At 45.1% G+C, this 18,751-nt stretch overlaps 1 protein-coding gene across 1 annotated transcript in view; it reads right to left on the bottom strand.

Moving 5' to 3' along the window:
* The window catches only part of LOC140429358 (ras GTPase-activating protein 1-like), a 374,654-nt gene that overhangs the window by 89,891 nt on the left and 266,012 nt on the right, over positions 1-18,751 (bottom strand). Inside the window, exons 18-20 of the mRNA XM_072516226.1 lie at positions 15,830-15,972; positions 11,501-11,616; positions 4,415-4,501 (exon numbers count right to left, since the gene is read on the bottom strand). Of these exons, the coding sequence (XP_072372327.1) occupies positions 4,415-4,501; positions 11,501-11,616; positions 15,830-15,972 (346 nt within the window). The remainder of the gene's footprint in view (positions 1-4,414; positions 4,502-11,500; positions 11,617-15,829; positions 15,973-18,751) is intronic.

Genomic DNA, 18,751 nt, shown 5'->3' with positions numbered 1-18,751 from the left:
TGGAGCGCACCTGATTAAGGCTTCCCGCCCCTTTGAACGCCCCAGTCTCAATTTCAAAGGGCCCCTCCCCTCCACCGACCGCAACGCATATTTTCTTAATGTGGTGGACAAATACTCCCGCTTCCCTTTTGCCATTCCCTGTTCTGACATGACCGCGGCCACAGTCATTAAAGCCCTGAACAGCATCTTCACACTGTTCGGTTACCCCGCTTACGTCCACAGCGACAGGGGGTCCTCTTTCATGAGTGACGAGCTGCGCCAGTTCCTGCTCAGCAAGGGCATAGCCTCAAGCAGGACGACCAGCTACAACCCCCGGGGGAACGGGCAAGTAGAGAGGGAGAACGGCACGGTCTGGAAGGCCGTCCTACTGGCCCTACGGTCCAGGGACCTCCCAGTTTCACGGTGGCAGGAGGTCCTCCCGGACGCTCTCCACTCCACCCGGTCGTTATTATGTACGAGCACTAATCAAACGCCTCATGAGCGTCTCCTTGTTTTCCCTAGGAGGTCCTCCTCTGGAACGTCGCTGCCGACCTGGCTGGCGGCCCCAGGACCCATCCTGCTCCGAAAGCATGTGCGGGCACATAAGGCGGACCCGTTGGTCGAAAGGGTTCACCTCCTCCACGCGAACCCCCAGTACGCCTCCGTGGAGTACCCCGACGGCCGACAGGACACGGTCTCCCTGCGGGATCTGGCGCCCGCCGGCAACACGCACACCCCCCCGACACCATCAACCCAACACCCCCCCTTCCTGCCACCACCGCACCCCGCGACCGCCCCCTTCCCAGGAGGATCGGTTCCCCTCCCCTCAGCACCGACCAAGAATAAAGCCCAAGCTGAAACCGTAAGGCTCCTGGAGGCGACAACACCGGTACAAGCACCACCACCACCGGGGCCGAGGCGATCGACACGGACGACCAGACCACCCGACCGACTCGTGGCGTCGATCTAAAACTAATTATGGACTTTTCACAAGAACATTTTGCTTTTCTTCCCATACCCTCTGTAAATAGTTGCAACAGGACAAAATTGTACAATACTGTATTGCCTTGTGAATGTTTTTTTTTCCTCCCAGGACCAGCCCTGTAAACCCTTACCACCATACGAAGCGTCACCCCGCCGGGTTCATTTTTGACAAGGGGTGAATGTGGTAGTATGTATTGGGGGTCATGTGGGACTGGAAGCTCTAATGTCATTGGCTGACAGATCCCGGGTCCTGGTTGGCCGTTGACCTCTAGCTCCGCCCTGAAGGCGGAGTATAAGAAGCCGGAGTCTTCCCCCGCAGGCCAGTTTACTATCGAGCTGCGGGGGAACAGACACGCTTAATAAAGCCTCATCGACTTCACTCTATTCGTCTCACGGAGTCTTTGTGCGCTACAAAGGTTAATGCAGTTACAAGAACGGACTCTTGTCCTATCCCACATTTGGAGGATTGCATTGAGAAAGTGGGACAATCAGCTTTTATTTCCAAACTAGATTTACTTAAAGGTTACTGCCAGGTACCTTTATCCGAAAGGGCGAAGGAGATGTCAGCTTTTGTGACTCCAGATGGTATATATCAATTCAAAGTTATGCCATTTGGCATGAAAAACACCTCAGCCACATTTCAACGGTTAACTAACAAAGTCGAAGGGCAGTACAATGGCGCAGTGGTAGCACTGCAGTCTCACGGCGCCAAGGACCCAGGTTCGATCCCGGCTCTGGGTCACTGTCCGTGTGGAGTTTGCATTCTCTCCGTGTTTGCGTGTGTTTCGCCCCCACAGCCCAAAGATGTGCAAGGTAGGTGGACTGAGGTAGGTAGGCAGGGTAGGTAGCACACTGGGCTAAATGGCTGGCTTTTAAAGCAGACCAAGGCAGGCCAGCAGCACGGTTCAATTCCCATAACAGCCTCCTCGAACAGGCGCCGGAATGTGGCGACTAGGGGCTTTTCACAGTAACTTCATTGAAGCCTCCTTGTGACAATAAGCGATTTTCATTTTTCATTTCATTGATCACGCTAAATTGTCCCTTAATTGGAAAAAATTATTGGGTACTCTAAATTTATTTTTAAAAATAACAAAGTCGTTTCAGGATTACCCAATTGTGTGGTTTCTATCGACGATCTGATAATTTTCAGCCAGGCATGGAAAGAACATTTAAAACATCTGATGGAGTTATTCGATCGACTTCAGGAAGTGGGTCTGGTGATAAACATAGCCAAAAGTGAACTTGGAAAAGCCTGTCACTTTCCTTGGCCATACAATTGGACAGGGTCGAACGGTCACATGGGATGTGAAACTAACAGTTATTGAGGAGTTTCCGAAACCCTCAAGACAAAGGGAAATAATGTGATTTCTTGGCATGAATGGATTTGATCGAAATGTGTGAAAAGTTTTTGTAGCGTGGTGGCTCCACTGATGGACTTGCTGAAGAAACGTCGAAAATCTCAATGGACAATGGAGTTACAACAGGCATTTGACGGCCTGAGAGCTGTGATAACCAATGCTCTTGTGTTAGCGAATTACAAGCGACTCTGTAATCAGATTGAACTGAAGTATTTGACTTTAAAGAGAAATGCCAAAGCATCGAGAAATGGATGGATCGTGTAGAGACCTTCTTGTTCAAAGAGACTGTCAATCGAGAAGGATTTCAGTTGGAGGAAGAACAAAAAGTGGACTATATTATTATACCTGTTTGCGTATGTTGTTTTTTGAAATGAAAATGTTTATTTACTGTGTGCATTTCTGAAAGGATAGTGAAAAGGTGAAAAATGAAACCATCTTGAAGTTGATGGTTTATTTTCTTTTCTTGGGGGGAGGTGTCATGTGAGAGTACCTTTAAGAAATGGGTGTTTATAAATGAGTGTGTATATAAATATCTGTAGTGAGAGTAACTTTTAGAAATGGGTGCTTATTACTGCAGTGATGTCAGAGTGGGTGGAGCTGGCTGTCTGTCCCCTCTTTACTTTTGCTTTAGGCTTTTTGCTGCAGGGTTGGTTTGGTTTAATTTTAGTTTTGGAGAAGCTGCAATCACAACAGGATGAGTGTGAATCTCTGAAAGCTTATGAATGTTCATTTGCTGAATTCAACGTTGTAACTGTTCTCAGTAGTGAAGTTAAACCTGAGGTGCGTCTGTTAAATGTTTTGTTTTAAGTCTTATGGATGTTAAAAGGAAAGCTCAAGGATTACTTAGTGTTGTATTCTTTGGGGGTTGTATTGTATTTGAATTAATTGTTGCTAAGATGTTCACTGTATGTTTTAAAAAAGGTTAACTTGAGTTCATAGAATAAACATTGTTTTGCTTTAAAAAATACTTTTCCATTTCTGCTGTACCACACCTGTAGAGTGGGTCGTGTGCTCCCCATACCACAATCTATTAAAAGTTGTGGGTCAGGTGAACTCCATGATACACTTTGGGGTTCTCTAAATCCTGGCCCATAACAGGCATGGACAGAGTTCATAGTCAGATGCTCTTTCCTAGAGTAGGAGAGTCAGATGCTCTTTCCTAGAGTAAGAGAGTCATGTATTAGGGGACATAGGTTCAAAGTGCGTGGGGAAAAGTTTAGAACAGATGTGCGAGGCAAGTTATTTTACACAGAGGGTGGTAAATATATGGTCCGCGCTGCCTGTGGAGGTGGTGGCAGCAGGTAAGATAGCAGCATTTAAGGAACATCTAGACAAATATATGAATAGGGTGGTAATTCCGTAAGTGCATACGGTTTTAGTTTAGGCAGGTACCATGGCTCGCACAGGCGGAGACATGGAGAGCTGAAGGGCCTGCTCCTGTGCTGTATTGTTCTTTGTACAGAATGCACACAAGTAATTTGCCAAGGCTGCTTTGGCAGCACTTCCAAAACTGTCGCCTCCACCACCTAGAAGCACAAGGGCAGCAGGTGCATGGCAACAACATCACCGTTACATTCCTATTCAATACGCGAACAGTGCTTACTTGGACATATGTAGTTGTGTCTTTACCAGGTTAACATATTTTAGAAGCACCTTCACCACAGTTAGACATGCACATCCAGAAAATGAATTAAGCACAGGTTAAAACACCAAAAATATTGAGGTTTTAAAAAATGATACCCATAAGATAACAAATCATGAGCTTTAATTACTTTTGCTCAAATGATTTTAAAGAAAAATATAGCTGAGATGCAACCAGGACCAATGTCCTTAGCCCATATGCAGCAATAAATATGATCCTACAGAGTTAATCACAATTCTGTAGCGACTAAAGTCACATGGCAATTTATCATTGTTTTTTTACAGACCCATCAATGCTGTATAGTGCAATCAGTATTCTATAATTTAAGTTGTTTTTCAAAACAGGATGCAAATTATTGCTGCAAACCTACCAGTAATCAAAGGAAGCAGCAATACAAAAATAGTCATCTGAAATGGTGAATCACAAAAAAAGAATTTACAAAATATTTTACCTCACAACTCTGGTTCTCATTGTGGGATTTTCCGGCCATTTCTTCTGGACAGATTTTTGTAAACATCCATAAATATATCTTAAAGCCCTGTGGAAATACAATACATTGGAATAACATATCAAGAATTTACTGAAAGGATTGTATGTAGTTAAAAAACTCTTGATTAAAAATCTAAGTATAACATTTTACATCTCTGAAGACTGGTGATTTATCACATTGCTGCGCACAAAGACTGCTATTTCATTTGGATGCTGAAGTTGACAGTCATAACGTAAGTGCTTCTATTCTAAATGGAGTAAACTATATCAAGTTACTGGATACAAAACCTTTCTCACCCAGGCGAGTTACATAGGCTCCTGTCTGCAATCCTTATTGCTCAATGTTCACTGTTGGGCCATGATTCTTTCAAAAAAGATATACTGTGGGAGTTATTCTAAGTAATCAAAGAAAACCACAAGAACAAATATGCCTCTTTTTTTCTCACTGTAGCATAAAAACACTGCCCTTCAGTTAGAATAGGAATACTGCAGATGTTGGAAATCTGAAGTAAAGACTGAGAGTGGTGGAAATGCTGGACCTGCAGAGTATTTCCAGCATTTTCAGTTTTTATTGGCATCTTCAGTAGTTTTGTTTTACTCTAAAGCTGTGAATGAAAGGATCATAATACGGGAAATCACAGATTACAATCTTATATCTTTCACATACCACGGAAGCATAAAAGCAAATAATTGTGGATACTCGAATCTGAAACAAAAACAGAAATTACTAGACAACCTCAGCAGGTCTGACAGCATCTGTGAAGAGAAAAGGGAGCTAACGTTTCGAGTCTGGATGAACTCTTTGCCAAAGCTACAAAAGCATAATTTAGTTGGGAAATTTTGAAAGTTAATCCTGAAACTTTAGCTTATTTATTTAATGCACGTATACTGAATGACCTGTGCACTTTTTAATTTTCTGTTTTTCTACATATGTGTGGTTATGCACTTAAGGTAGCCTGGCTGCCTTATTGCATGCCTCCCCTACATGTATTGCAGGGACAACATAGTCAAGAGATTCTGCAGTGTTATATGTGGTTTGATGGATTTGTCTGTAGGCGTCAGTCCCATAAACTCCACAACTGAGGAGCTTTCCTTCCACTATGGGGTACTCAACATGGGGAGGCAGTGGCGGAGTGGTATTGTCACTAGACGAGTAATCCAGAGACTCAGATTAATGCTCTGGGTCCTGGGTTTGAATCCCACCATGCAGGTGGTGAAAAATTAGAATTCAATAAAAAAAATCTGGAATTAAAAGTCTAATGCTGATCATGAAACCATTGTCAATCTTCTGGTTCACTAATGTCCTTCAGGGAAGGATATCTGCGTCCTCACCTGGTCTAGCCTACATGTGATTCCAGATCCACACAGCGATGCAGTTGACACTTAACTGCCCCCCACTGAAATGGCCTAGCAAGCCATTCAGTTCAAGGCCCATCAGGAAGTGTTGACAAATATCTAATTAATAGATAACTGATCAAATTTCTCTCATTCAATTTTCTGTTAATTATCCCAAAAGGTCGATGCCAATACAATTTGCCTTTACAAAGCATACATATGATTTGAAGCTCATATTCTGGGTTGTTATTGTTTAAATTAAGTTTGGGAGCTATGAAGGTGAGTAATGACATAGGTGAGCTGGAAATGATATGAGATAAGCTAAGGGGCGGGATACTCTGTCCCGCCGCACTGATCAATGGGATTTCCCATTGTGGGCAGCCCCACGCCATCGGGAAATCCCCGGCTGCTGTCGCAATGGAGAATCCCGACAGCGGAGAATCCAGCCCAAGATTTTTATATGTTGAAATAATTTTTGGAAGGTGGATGTAATAATGGCAGCTTTAAGAATCTTAGAGAATTAGCAGACACAGAATTATGGCTTTCTAGGAGATTATTATCTTTCTCTCTCCCTCTGCATTGTGGTCCGCACAGAATCTTTTTAGCGCTCTTATGCCGTTTTTTACCGATGATATCCCACCCCACCCCCCATAATGATTGCGGGTGGTGTACAACATGCAGTTTAAGATTAATTTTCATAAGACACTGAAGTTACTGTAAAAGCTTCCCTGAAGTGTCATGTTGTCAATATGAAGACCATCTTATACAATCAGAAATGGTTAAAGTTGATGGTGAAAGCATTCAAACGATAAATGAGTTTTTGGCCCTTCATACCGGGAAAAATCAGTGGTAAAATGACAAAGAGTATCAAATGAAAGTGGTAGTTATGGTCACAAATTATTCAAAGAAAGAACATATTTTGGAACCCAATTGAATGGGATCCAACCCAATAGTGGATAGAGATAGCCCTGTCACTTATCTGGTCCAGATTCCAGATACAATTGTAAGGGCCCTTCCTATTTCCCAGTTTATTCTCTTATTTCCCATTTCTTTTATTTTGCTGTTGTACATTTGACCTACGGATGATCAAAGGATATGCCACTTTTAAGACAAGAACCTGTAATGAGCCTGTACCTTTAATTCAAACAGAGGAATCCGGAAGGCTGTGCTGGTTTAAACTGGTGATTGCAGACCCACTGGCATCAGTGAGGACTCAGTCTGATTGAGTTGCTAGTGGCCAATGAATTGATCCAAAACTCTGTGCTCTGCCCAACAATAAGTGGTGATTGGATGTGACCCCACTGGAATATTTTTCAGAGCTCCAAGGGTGAAGTTTTGTTTCAGTTTTGATCTTGGCAGCCCCAGGAAAGGATCTGCTATCCTCCCCTCTCCGTTTTTCTCCAGAAGGGCTGTGTTTCTGAACTGGTACGAGCCTGGATGAATCTAATTACAGGCAGTGTCCAGAATTGACCAACTCTCTCTCCTTAGCAGCCAAAGGCAGAAGCGAATAACTCTCTCTACATAGAGACCAGAATGTGATTGAACTAATGTTTGATGAGAAATCAGGGGCGAGATTCTCCGATCCCCCACCGGGTCAGAGAATCGCCGGGGGCTGGCGTGAAGCCCGCACGTGCCGGTTGCCGAATTCTCCAGCACCGGAGATTCGGCGGGGGCGGGAATCGCGCCGCGCCGGTTAGCGGCCCCCCCCCCCGCGATTCTCCTGCCCGGATGGGCCGAAGTCCCGCTGCTAGGATGCCTGTCCCGCCGGCGTGGATTAACCCTCCTCTCTTACCGGCGGGACTAGGTGACGCGGACGGGCTCCGGGATCCTGAGGGGGGTGGGGGGAGGCGCGGGACGATCTGGCACCAGGGGGTGCCCCCGCGGTGGCTTAGCCCGCGATCGGGGCCCACCGATCCGCGGGCGGGCCTGTGCCGTGGGGGCACTCTTTTCCTTCCGCCTTCGCCACGGTCTCCACCATGGCGGAGGCGGAAGAGACTCCCTCCACAGCGCATGCACGGGGATGCCGTGAGCGGCCGCTAACGCCCCCGCGCATGCGCCGCCCTGAGATGTCATTTCCGCGCCAGCTGGCGGGGCACCAAAGGTCTCTTCCGCCAGCTGGCGGGGCGGAAATCAGTCCGGCGTGGGCGTAGCCCCTCAAGGTTAGGGCTCGGTCCCCCAAGATGCGGAGGATTCCGCACCTTTGGGGCGACGCAATGCCGGACTGATTAGCGCCGTTTATGGCGCCGGTCGGCGGACATCGCGCCGATACTGGAGAATTTCGCCCAAGGTCTCTCTCCAGAAAGCCTGCTGCCTGTGAGTACTCCATTTTCTAAACTACAGGGACCCTGCATGAATGACTCGATAAGAAGACCATTACCGGCTGTACACCAGAGACCTTAATCAGCAAGCTTGCTGTGAAGAACTAAAGAAACACCATCTGAAGCAAAGACTGTTAACTTTTAACTTTCATTCTTATTATTTTTTACGCCTTTCCACCCCTCTGTATTTTTCTGTCTTGTGCATATGGGTAGAACTTGGGACAGTTAATGTGGGTAGTAGGCATTAGCTTGTTGTTAACCAGTTGAATTTACTGCATATTCCATGATAGTTCATGTTATAAATAAACAGTAATTGTGTTTAAACTTACAAACCTGGTGACTGTTATTATTGGGCAGCCAAGGGCCAAAGACTTTTGGTATTTTTATAAGAATTATTGATTAATTAACTTGTGTTGTGACTCTGGGGCTGGAACTGACCGTACACGAGCCAAGGGTGTCGTAACATTATGCCTTATCGTCTTATAAAAGAGGTACGAGAAGTATAAAGTGTTAGGAGTTGTATGCTTGCTGTAGAAAAGGGTCTTACGGATTTTTGGCCTATGTTCGCTGCAGCTAGTGTTTAAATGACAAGTCATGCTTTTTCGAAAGCATGTGCATAATGGGACATTTGCTAATTTTGTAAAACTGGCTATGAGGAAAACAGATCCTCAGTTGGACAGTAATGTAGCTAACACAAGAACTACGTTACCTTCGGGCAAGCCTGATAATATGCAAGGAATGGGAATCTGGTAGTTTGGTTTCAACTTTTTACATGGGTTGGAAACAGTTCTAACCATAGAACCCTTCTGTAAGTGGAACCTTTGTCAGCATACCAACAGTTAAAAGTTAACCATTGAAGAACTGATCACACACAGCTGACCAACCACTGAGTGGCAACTTCTGTAGTTGGAGCAGACAATAGCTTTAGATATATTATTTTCGGCCTTCCACCTTATTTTTTATTCGTATTCAGTTATGGAATGTGGGCATAACTGGCTAGGCCAGCATTTATTTCTCATCCCTAATTGCCCTTCAGAAGGTGGTGGTGGGCTGTCTTCTTGGACTGCTGCAGTCTTTAATGGTCATATTAACTGTTCTTTTAATTTGCTCCTAAATTACATCCTGTCCCTCTTTGTGTCAGAGAGAAGTTCTTTTAGTTATTTCTTCATTGTCCTTTCCACATTCTCTATATGAACCCAATTCCAGACAGCATTCCTGCTAATATTCCTACCCCAATCTTTTTTTTCTTTCTTCTTTCATGGGATATGGGCATCACTGGCAAGGCCGGCAATTGGAGGAGAATGGGAAGTGTTCAAGGTAGAGTTCATGTGGACTTTGGACCAGGGTGTCCATGCATCATATATAGTCCATCCCTCAAACTTGGATCATCCAATGTCAGACCTGAGATAGCCTGACAGTGATGCTCTGGCAGAGGAGGAGCTTAACTGTGCCATTGTGATGTTAGGAATCTGGAACAGCATGCTCATTTGCTTCATCCTGGATCCAGAATCACTCACCCAGATAAGTGTCCAGAAGTGGGAAGAAAAATACATATAACTTCAGATGAGGACCTATTGCATTATAAGCAACGGCAGTACAATGAAACATGAAAATAGTTATGTTCACTTCAAAATGATCTTGTTTTAAGCCCACTGAAATTACAATGATAGGAAGTAATCTCCCGTTCCCATATCCATGCAGAATATCATAGGACTGAAATCTATCTCTCTGCACAACAAAGCTGTCCAGGTTGTATCCCAGTTTGGTCACCCAATTTCCTCATTGTCCTTGAACATTAAATTAATCCTGGATAGAACCAGCACATCAGAAAAACATCTGGTTAAGATGGTCCAACAAAACAAAGAAATGGTGCAGAGAATTCAAATCTAGGAGAGCATGGCTGATTTGAGTTGATCTATAATGATAAGTCAAATTCCCTGGTTAAGGTTGCTGACCTTGTTTTTGGTAATCGCTGAGGGGTTGGTATTGATATTCTAGTAACTTTAGTACGTTATCTATGGTATGGAATCAGGAAATTATGGAAATAAACTTGAAGATTAGAAATAACCAAATATCAGTTATGATAAGTCAATAAAGATATTTTCCATCACAAGGTGGGAAACTAAGAAATGGTAGTTTTAAGACTCTTATACAATTTGCAGGCATAGAATTGTGAACTCCGAGCAAAAGGTTATTTTTCTCTTGCTCACTTTCTCTTCAAAAGCAATTTGTTAGTAGGCAGGGACAGAGATAATAGCCAAGGAGAATGATGCTCTCCAGAGGATTATGTCATGGTCTCATGACTCTTCCTGACACAGGCCTCCATATAGGCATTCCAGAGTTGATAAGATGGAGTCTTACGCCCACTTATCTAGACTAATGGCTGGAAGAAGAAGCTGCCAGGTGACCTCAAAGCAGAGTGATGGACAGGGGAAGCTTTCACCTTGGGTACCTACCACTGATTGAATAAATGGGATCAAACAAGTGATTGGCATGGGATAACCAACAACCAATAAAATAAGGAATTATAAACAGGTATTCGAGAGGGAAGGGTTCAGCCCTTGTTGGATTGAGGAACATGGAGAGAGCTTCCTCACACATCAGTTAGCTCAAGAGGCTGAGAACAGAAAAGCCTGCCACCACTAACTAGAGGGACTAGCACTCCGCGTCATTTGTCATCTGGGATCAGTAAACGATTCTCACCTGTCACAGGTCTCAGTTTTTACTGTCCACCTAGTTGATGTATCATATTTAAACTGAATAAACTGCATTAAAATTACTTACATCTCCAATGCTCGAGCCCCATTTTTGTGTAATCTGTGACTCCCAGGCTAAATTTTATAGGAGGATGGAAGGCTGGCCAAGCAAGCAGTGGAGATGGTAAAGGTAAAGATGGTGGCTTAAGCAGCAGGCGGACTGATGCAGGAGCATACATGGGCAATGTTACTGAGATGAAAGTGAGCTGTCCTTACAACAGAAAGCATATGGAGTTTGAACTGTGTAATTCAGTAAATAAATATGAAGTGTAAAGTGTATTTGAGAATACTGACAGGCACAGAAGAGCAGCAGATGGCTTATTCAAGGGGAAATTGAGGTTGTGCATGGTGGAAGGAATGCAAGAACATGGCTGTTTATATAAGAGTATTCTTAATGATAACTGGTAATGATTGAAACAATTTAGCAACTATAAAACTTTGATTTCTTTTTCACTTCTCTCTCAAGCTACATAAAATTACAGGCTTTGCGTTTCTTACCTAACTCCTCCCTCCCTTTCTGGATGGTTGGAGAAATCACACACTGCCCCATTCAACATGATCATTCTAACAGTGTACAAACAAATTTGAGATCTAGATTTTTTTGGTTCACAATCTATAGCTACATAATTTGTTACTCACTGAGGCAGTTCTTCTGCAGCCATGAAAATCCTTTCCACCAATTCTGAGAGGAGAGCTAATAGGTGTGCCAGATTAGTGTTCACATCTTCATTTTTTTCAAGCTTGGAGGGATTTAGCTGTAAATCAGAGGCTTATTTGATTATGTTTTTCAATTGATGTGACATTATTGAAATAGGCAAACTTTTAGGAAACAAGACGGTCTCTAAATAATGCATTAATGCTGTACATATGAAAAAGAAATTGGACAAAACTTTATTTTTTCTGGCCATCACAAAAATGTCAACAGGCTATGATTGGATTCAGTGAAAACTTATTCTCCATAATCCTTACTAATTTGTCCACAGGAAATCTCTGCATTATTAGCACGTTTTGGATTAAATATAAAATTAAATAAGTTTGATCCATTCCTCGATTATCGTGATAAGTTAGGAGTCCATCTCCAATCAATATTTTTGGAAAGGTGATTTTACACAAAATGCTTCTGATGCACTGCCACAACCTTGGGGGTAATACCTCCATTGATTTTTGATTTCCAGTGATTTAAAGTAAAACCTTTGGCTAAGATCAAGTGTTGTATCTGCTCTGCCTTTTGGCTCAGATCTGGTATGTCTCTCTTGTGGGGACCATAAATTGGATTCAATTTGAATTTGAATTGGTTTTTGGAGCAGGCAAGGAGCTGGATTAGGGGTTCGCCCCTGTCCACACTCTGAGCCCTGGCTTTGTAACTCAGAAAAAGTATTTTTTTTAAAATAAAACCGGAAGTAGACACTAAAGATCAAAAATAAAGACCACAATCTATCTTTGTATACCTCCAGTTTACCTTTAGGGTGTGTAATTCACACTTGGGAGTGAATTTTGACGACATTGTGCAGTTTCTGATGGCAGAACCGAAGTCTATGCATTTCCGCTCTCTGCTTTTTGCCATTTCAAGTGGTGGCTTGCCATTAACATAAGATTTGAGAGCACAAAGGAGCATGGGTGTTTTCAAAATTTAAGTCGGGATTTAACTAAATGAGAACAAAGTGCCATAGCGAGTGCATTTAGCCACGTGTTTCCTGGCGATCGCAGCGCCGAGAAACACAACGTTATAAAATAGCACTCGCATTAGATAGGGCGCCTCAGCCAAGAACGTGCAGCCGAGGACGCACATAGCCCCATTTTGTGCACTGAGGCGTTCCACTCGCCAGAACTCCTCAGTGCAGCGAGAGATCGGGGCGCCATTTCTGTCCCCCGATCACCCCACCCCAACACACTATGGGAGAGTCCCCGGTCTCCCCCTCCCAAAACAAGACCTGTTCACCACCGTGCAAAATAAATGCCTGCTTGGCACTTTGGCAGTGCCAGGCTGGCACCCTGGCAGTGTCCTTGACAGCTGGCAGTGCCACCTGCAGCTTGGCAGTGCTAGGCTGCCACCCAGGTCCCAAAAGGGAACATATCTGGGGCCTTCGATCCTCTGGGAGTCCCCTACGAATGGCGTTACATCGGGTCCCCGTTTGGGGAGACCAGTACTGAACAGCGCTCACCCGAGGTCTCTGAGATGAAGGAGATAGATCCCACGCCTCGGGAATTTGCACATTAAATGGAGACTAGCTTTCTTGCTTTAATATGCAGAGTTCCTAAAAAGTGTGGGCAGGATTTACATCGCAATGTCTCGCAAGATTGCATGAGGCGTTGCGAGCCGGGTAGATCCCGGGAGCTGGGTCTCAAGGTTTCTATCGGCCACGCTGTGCCGTGGCGAGTTGCTTTTCGGGCGCAGCGTGGCTGTAAAATCGCGCCCGAAATTTCACTTGTTAATATTTCACAGTACATAGTTTCACATTAGTCACGTGTGTATCACTGTTATTGCTTGAGTTGGCTTTGGATTTGAGCCAGAAGCCCTATTATCAAGCTTCATTTATGACCAGCTTAGCTGGAGAGCTAAATGTACCTGCATGCATTAGTTGCCATGCACTGGTTAAAAGGACACTTCCTTTATTGTGGAAGAAACAAAGTTGTATTTTTATACACACTTTATTGAATGTTATGTTAGTGTCCAAGAGAATATGGCTGAATTTGCGGGCTCATGCCTTCTATACATTGGTGATGTATGATAATGGAGATAAATGAAATGTAGGTGAATTCAAAACTCTTTAAAGGATTCTGTCAGTCAACACCCTAAGATGGATGGACATTTGGTCAGTACTCACACTGTCCTTACTCACACTGTCCTTTAGGCCCCTCAGTTTCTTACCTTGACTGACTGTTCCCACTAACCATTCTTCCTCCCACCCCCCGTTCCTACCACACCCAACAGACCAGGCCTTTCCCAGTTCACTCCTGCTTGCCCCTGACACCATACATTCCTTCCCTGGATCCCTGTTGCACTCCTCCAAGCCCTCAACCATTCCCCCCATTATCACTCACCACTGGCTCACGCTTGCTAGTGTTGTATCCTGAAGGTAGGACTGAATTAAAAAAGGTTTATGCTAATGAGTATTCATGGAATGCAAATGTATTAAAAGTATGAACTTGCCACAGACTGGTGTGAGGCTCAACTCACCACAATTTTATTGCTGCATCTAAATGAGTGGTTGGGAAATTGAGATTTTGCACCTTGCCATGGTTCCCACTTTTGTGGGCTCCATAAAATTACCTCCTAAGCTTTCAGTCAAGGATTTATGTTTCCCTGTCATGTTAAACAAGAATATTACTGTCCAGCTCTTTACTGATCTTAATTACATTCAAAATGTTTACATGGTGTGCATAATGACAATATTTGCAACAATTTAATATTGAGGCTTAGAGTAATAAAATGTCCAGGAGATCAAGACATTTTCTGGTCATTTTATACTAGTGATTTTGATATCATGCTTCACTTATCCTCGATAGGATAGGAAATAGCACGACACACACTCCCATCATCAATGGTTCCGAAGTGGAGATGGTTGATAGCTTTAAGTTCCTGGGGGCCACCATCACCAACAGTCAGTCTGTAGTGTCTAAAATTGCCCTTAGTGTTGGGTGGGGTTACTGGGTTATGGGGATAGGGTGGAGGTGTGGGCTTAGGTAGGGTGCTCTTTCAAAGAGCCGGTGCAGACTCTATGGGGCGAATGGCCTCCTTCTGCACTGTAAATGAATGGCTTAGATAGGGTGGACATAGAGAAGTTGTTTCCATTAGCAGGGGAGACTAGGACCCGGGGGCACAGCCTTCGAATAAAAGGGAGTCACTTTAGAACAGAGACGAGGAGAAATTTCTTCAGCCAGTGAGTGGTGGGTCTGTGGAATTCATTGCCACAGAGGGTGGTGGAGGCCGGGACGTTGAGTGTCTTTAAGACAGAAGTTGATAAATTCTTGATTTTCTCGAGGAATTAAGGGCTATGTAGAGAGCGGGTAAATGGAGTTGAAATCAGCCATGATTGAATGGTGGAGTGGACTCAATGGGCCGAATGGCCTTACTTCCGCTCCTATGTCTTATGGTAAGTTCTATGATTCTATGTCCTTGTCCACTCACGTTGATGCAAGTCACGAAAGCCCAACAACCTCTCTATTTCGTACGGAAGCTAAAGAAATTTGGCATGTCTGCATCGACTCTCACAAACTTCTACAGATGTGCGATAGAGAACATCCTATTCGGCTGCATCACAGCCTGGTATGGCAGCTGCTCGGTCCAAGATCGCAAGAAACTGCAGAATGTGGTGAACTCAGCCCAATGCATCACACAATTTTGCCACCCCCACATTGATTCTGTAAACGCCTCCCGCTGCCTCAGGAAGGCAGACGGCATTATCAGAGACCCCTCCCACCCAGGCATTGCCTTCTTCCAGACCCTCCCATCAGTCAGAAGGTACAGAAGTCTGAAGACCCGCACATCCAGACATAGGAACAGCTTCTTCCCCACAGCTACAAGACTCCTCAACGACTCCCCCTCGGACTGATCTGTTCCCTTGAAGAATACTATTCACGACACCCTATGCTGCTCTTGCTCATGTATTTGCTTTGTTTGGCCCCTTGTTCCGCACTGTAATCAATCACTGTTTGTTGATGTACCATTTGTCAATGTTCTCTGTTAATTATTCTTTTGTCTACTACGTACGTACTGTGTACGTTCCCTCGGCCGCAGAAAAATACTTTTCACAGTACTTCGGTACATATGACAATAAATCAAATCAAATCATCAAAAAATGGAATGGTGTGGAGATTTCCTCCTCTTAGCATAATTTGACTCTAGATATAAACTACAATTGATGAAAAATGCTCCTCATGGATAATTAAATTGTAATATTAATGCCCCCATAAATATATTGGTTTAGTCCTTGTTGCTGCAATCTTCGCTGCACTCCAGTACCTTACCTCACATGACTGCTTACTCTCCATTATCTTTAGGATGGTTTCTTTCAGAGCATGATGGATAAATGGGGTTGCTGTTGATTTCATATATTGTTCCATAAGTGTGCTTGCTAAGGTTGTGGCACGGAAGAGTGTGGTGGATTCCTCTGAAGAAAAAGTCACAAATAAATTTTAAGAATGTAGATGTCACTTATTGGCAATTCTAGACCCTGGAAGCACAGAGCAGGGGAGATGAGTGTGGGAACATGCACTGAACTTTTCCATTTGATTTTGAAAGGTAAACATCGCCAAACCTTCAACCTCAATAATGAACACTTTTGTTATTACATTGTGCGAAAATGGTTTTTGAAATAAATAATTTTTATTGCTGCAATGGATTTTTGACATCCAGTTTGACATGAAACTTTCCAGCTTAGAGCTTCTAATCATAAACTGCACCCGCTGTTGTTAAAGCGCTGTAACTCCCAACAATATTCATACAAGGCTGGCTGTCTAGATATACTAATTTGCCTTGTATTAAGAACCTGAAAGTGACTTGGGCAAAAAACACCTTGTTGACAATTGCATCCTTGATGGCACAAGGCATTCACAGATGAGGAAGGCCATTCGATACATTAAAGTTAATTCCCCAGAAAGACCCCGGGCGGAATTCTCCCCACCCCCACGCCGGGTGGGAGAATCACCGGGGTGCCACACGTGTCCCGCCACGCCGCCCCGACGTGATTCTACCACCCCCCCAGACCGGCGCGGTGAGATTCACGGCTGGCCGCTGGGAGAATCGCCGCTCACCGTTTGCAACGATCGGCGGGCCGGCCTCTCTGAAGGAGGACCTCCTTTCCTCCGCTCCGCCGCAAGATCCATCCGACATCTTCTTGCGGGGCGGCCTCGGGGAGGACGGCAACGGGAATGCCGTCGCGTCATTTACACGGCGCCGCTTTTTCGTGGGACCAAGGCCCGGCGCGCATAAATGACGCAACGCCGCTCCTAGCTCCCGGGGGCGGGAGAATAGGGGGCTGGGAGCGGGCTCCGATGCCAGAGTGAAACACTCCGATTTTCACTCCGGTGTCAGCACTTAAGACTCCCGATGGGAGAATTGCGCCCCCCAAATCCCTCCATTGTAGCTCTTTCTTGTGTTTAAGAATATAGAACATACAGTGCAGAAGGAGGCCATTCGGCCCATAGAGTCTGCACCGACCCACTTAAGCCCTCACTTCCACCCTATCCCCCTAACCCAATAGTCCCCCCTAACCTTTTTTGGACACTAAGGGCAATTTAGCATGCCCAATCCACCTAACCTGCACGTCATTGGACTGTGGGAGGAAACCGGAGCACCTGGAAGAAACCCACACAGACACGGGGAGAACGTGCAGACTCCGCACAGACAGTGACCCATCAGAGAATCGAACCTGGGACCCTGGTGCTGTGAGGCCACAGTGCTAACCACTATGCTACCATGCTGCCCACTTTTTTGTTTAAAGAATTTTGTTTCCCCAGTTTTATTTAGATCAAGATATTCTTGCCACAGATATTTCTTTGAATAGAATTACATTCAAAAGAAGTGATTATATGAAATTTATTGAATGTCTTGCTGGTTTCGGGGACATGAACTGGCCGTGCTCGGGAGCTGGCAAAAAGAGGTCCCAGACCCAGGGCCACCGGAGACCCCATTGTGGTGAGGGTAAGTGCAGGGTGGCTCCCTTGCCCTCCCCCTGGAATGCGGGCATGTAGGCACTGCCCAGCTGGCATCTTGGCACTGCCACCCTGCTTAGGTGGCTGGATGGCACTGCTAAGCCAGCAGGAGCACTGCCTGTGTGCCACAGCGGCAGTGCAAGGTTGCCCAAGTGTCAGGGTGGCATTGCCAAGGGTCAGGGGCAAGGGGGGCCATGCCCAAAAAATAAGGGTGGAGGGAGCGTTTGAAGCGTGGGGGAGTGCAGGGCAGGTAAGTACGGGCCTCCGGGAAGTTGGCTGGGTGATGGGGGGGGGGGGGGGGTCCTAGAAGGAAGGGGGTGCTGTAAGGGGGCTTGGGGAGGGCTGAGGAGGGGGCACCCCCAGGGACCCCACAGCAGGGTGTCCTCACTTGGGAGGTGAGGGGTAGTGTCCATGTGTGTGGGGGGTGACATTGCCCATGGGTGGGGGACCCACAAGCTCACTTAGAGATCGGGGCATCCTTTCAAAGTGGCGGCCCGATCTCGGAGTTCATCTCCCCAGTGCTAAATTTTTTTTCGAAGTCTGGGCTGAATTCTGAATTCTCCCTCGGTGTACCCGAACAGGCGCCGGAATGTGGCGACGAGGAGCTTTTCACAGTAACTTCATTGCAGTGTTAGTGTAAGCCTACTTGTGACAATAAAGATTATTTATTTATTTTATTTATTTAAACCGGTGAGAAACTCCCCAAGGCCCAAAAAAGTGACTAAGTGTCATTGAATAGCAGTGGGGAACTCATCAGCAGTAAACTTCCTGAAAAGCCCGCACAAATTAACTTGGAAATTTTGGGGAGAATCGGGCCCTCTGTCTCCTGTTGCCAAGCCAATTCTTTATCCATCTAGCTGGCACACCCCGAATCCCTTGCGACTTTACCTTTTGTACCAGTCTGCCATGAGGGACTTTGTCAAACACCTTACTAAAGTCCATGTAGAGGACATCCACAGCTTTTCCCTCATCAATTAATTTTGTCACCTCCTCAAAAACTCTATAAAGTTGGTAAGACATGACCCTCCCTGTACAAAACCATGTTGCCTGTCACTAACAAGTCCATTCGCTTCCATATGTGAATAAATTCTGTCCCTCAGTACATTCTCCAACAGCTTCCCCACATGAGGCTCACTGGCCTTTAATTACCAGGATTTTCCCCGTTTCCCTTCTTAAACAAAGGGACAACATTGGCTATTCTCCAGTCCTCTGGAACCTCGTCTGTGGTCAAAGATG

The sequence above is a fragment of the Scyliorhinus torazame genome, chromosome 9, assembly GCF_047496885.1.
Source record: "Scyliorhinus torazame isolate Kashiwa2021f chromosome 9, sScyTor2.1, whole genome shotgun sequence".
NCBI classification, from domain to species: domain Eukaryota; kingdom Metazoa; phylum Chordata; class Chondrichthyes; order Carcharhiniformes; family Scyliorhinidae; genus Scyliorhinus; species Scyliorhinus torazame.
This window is presented reverse-complemented; position numbering and strand designations above follow the sequence as displayed.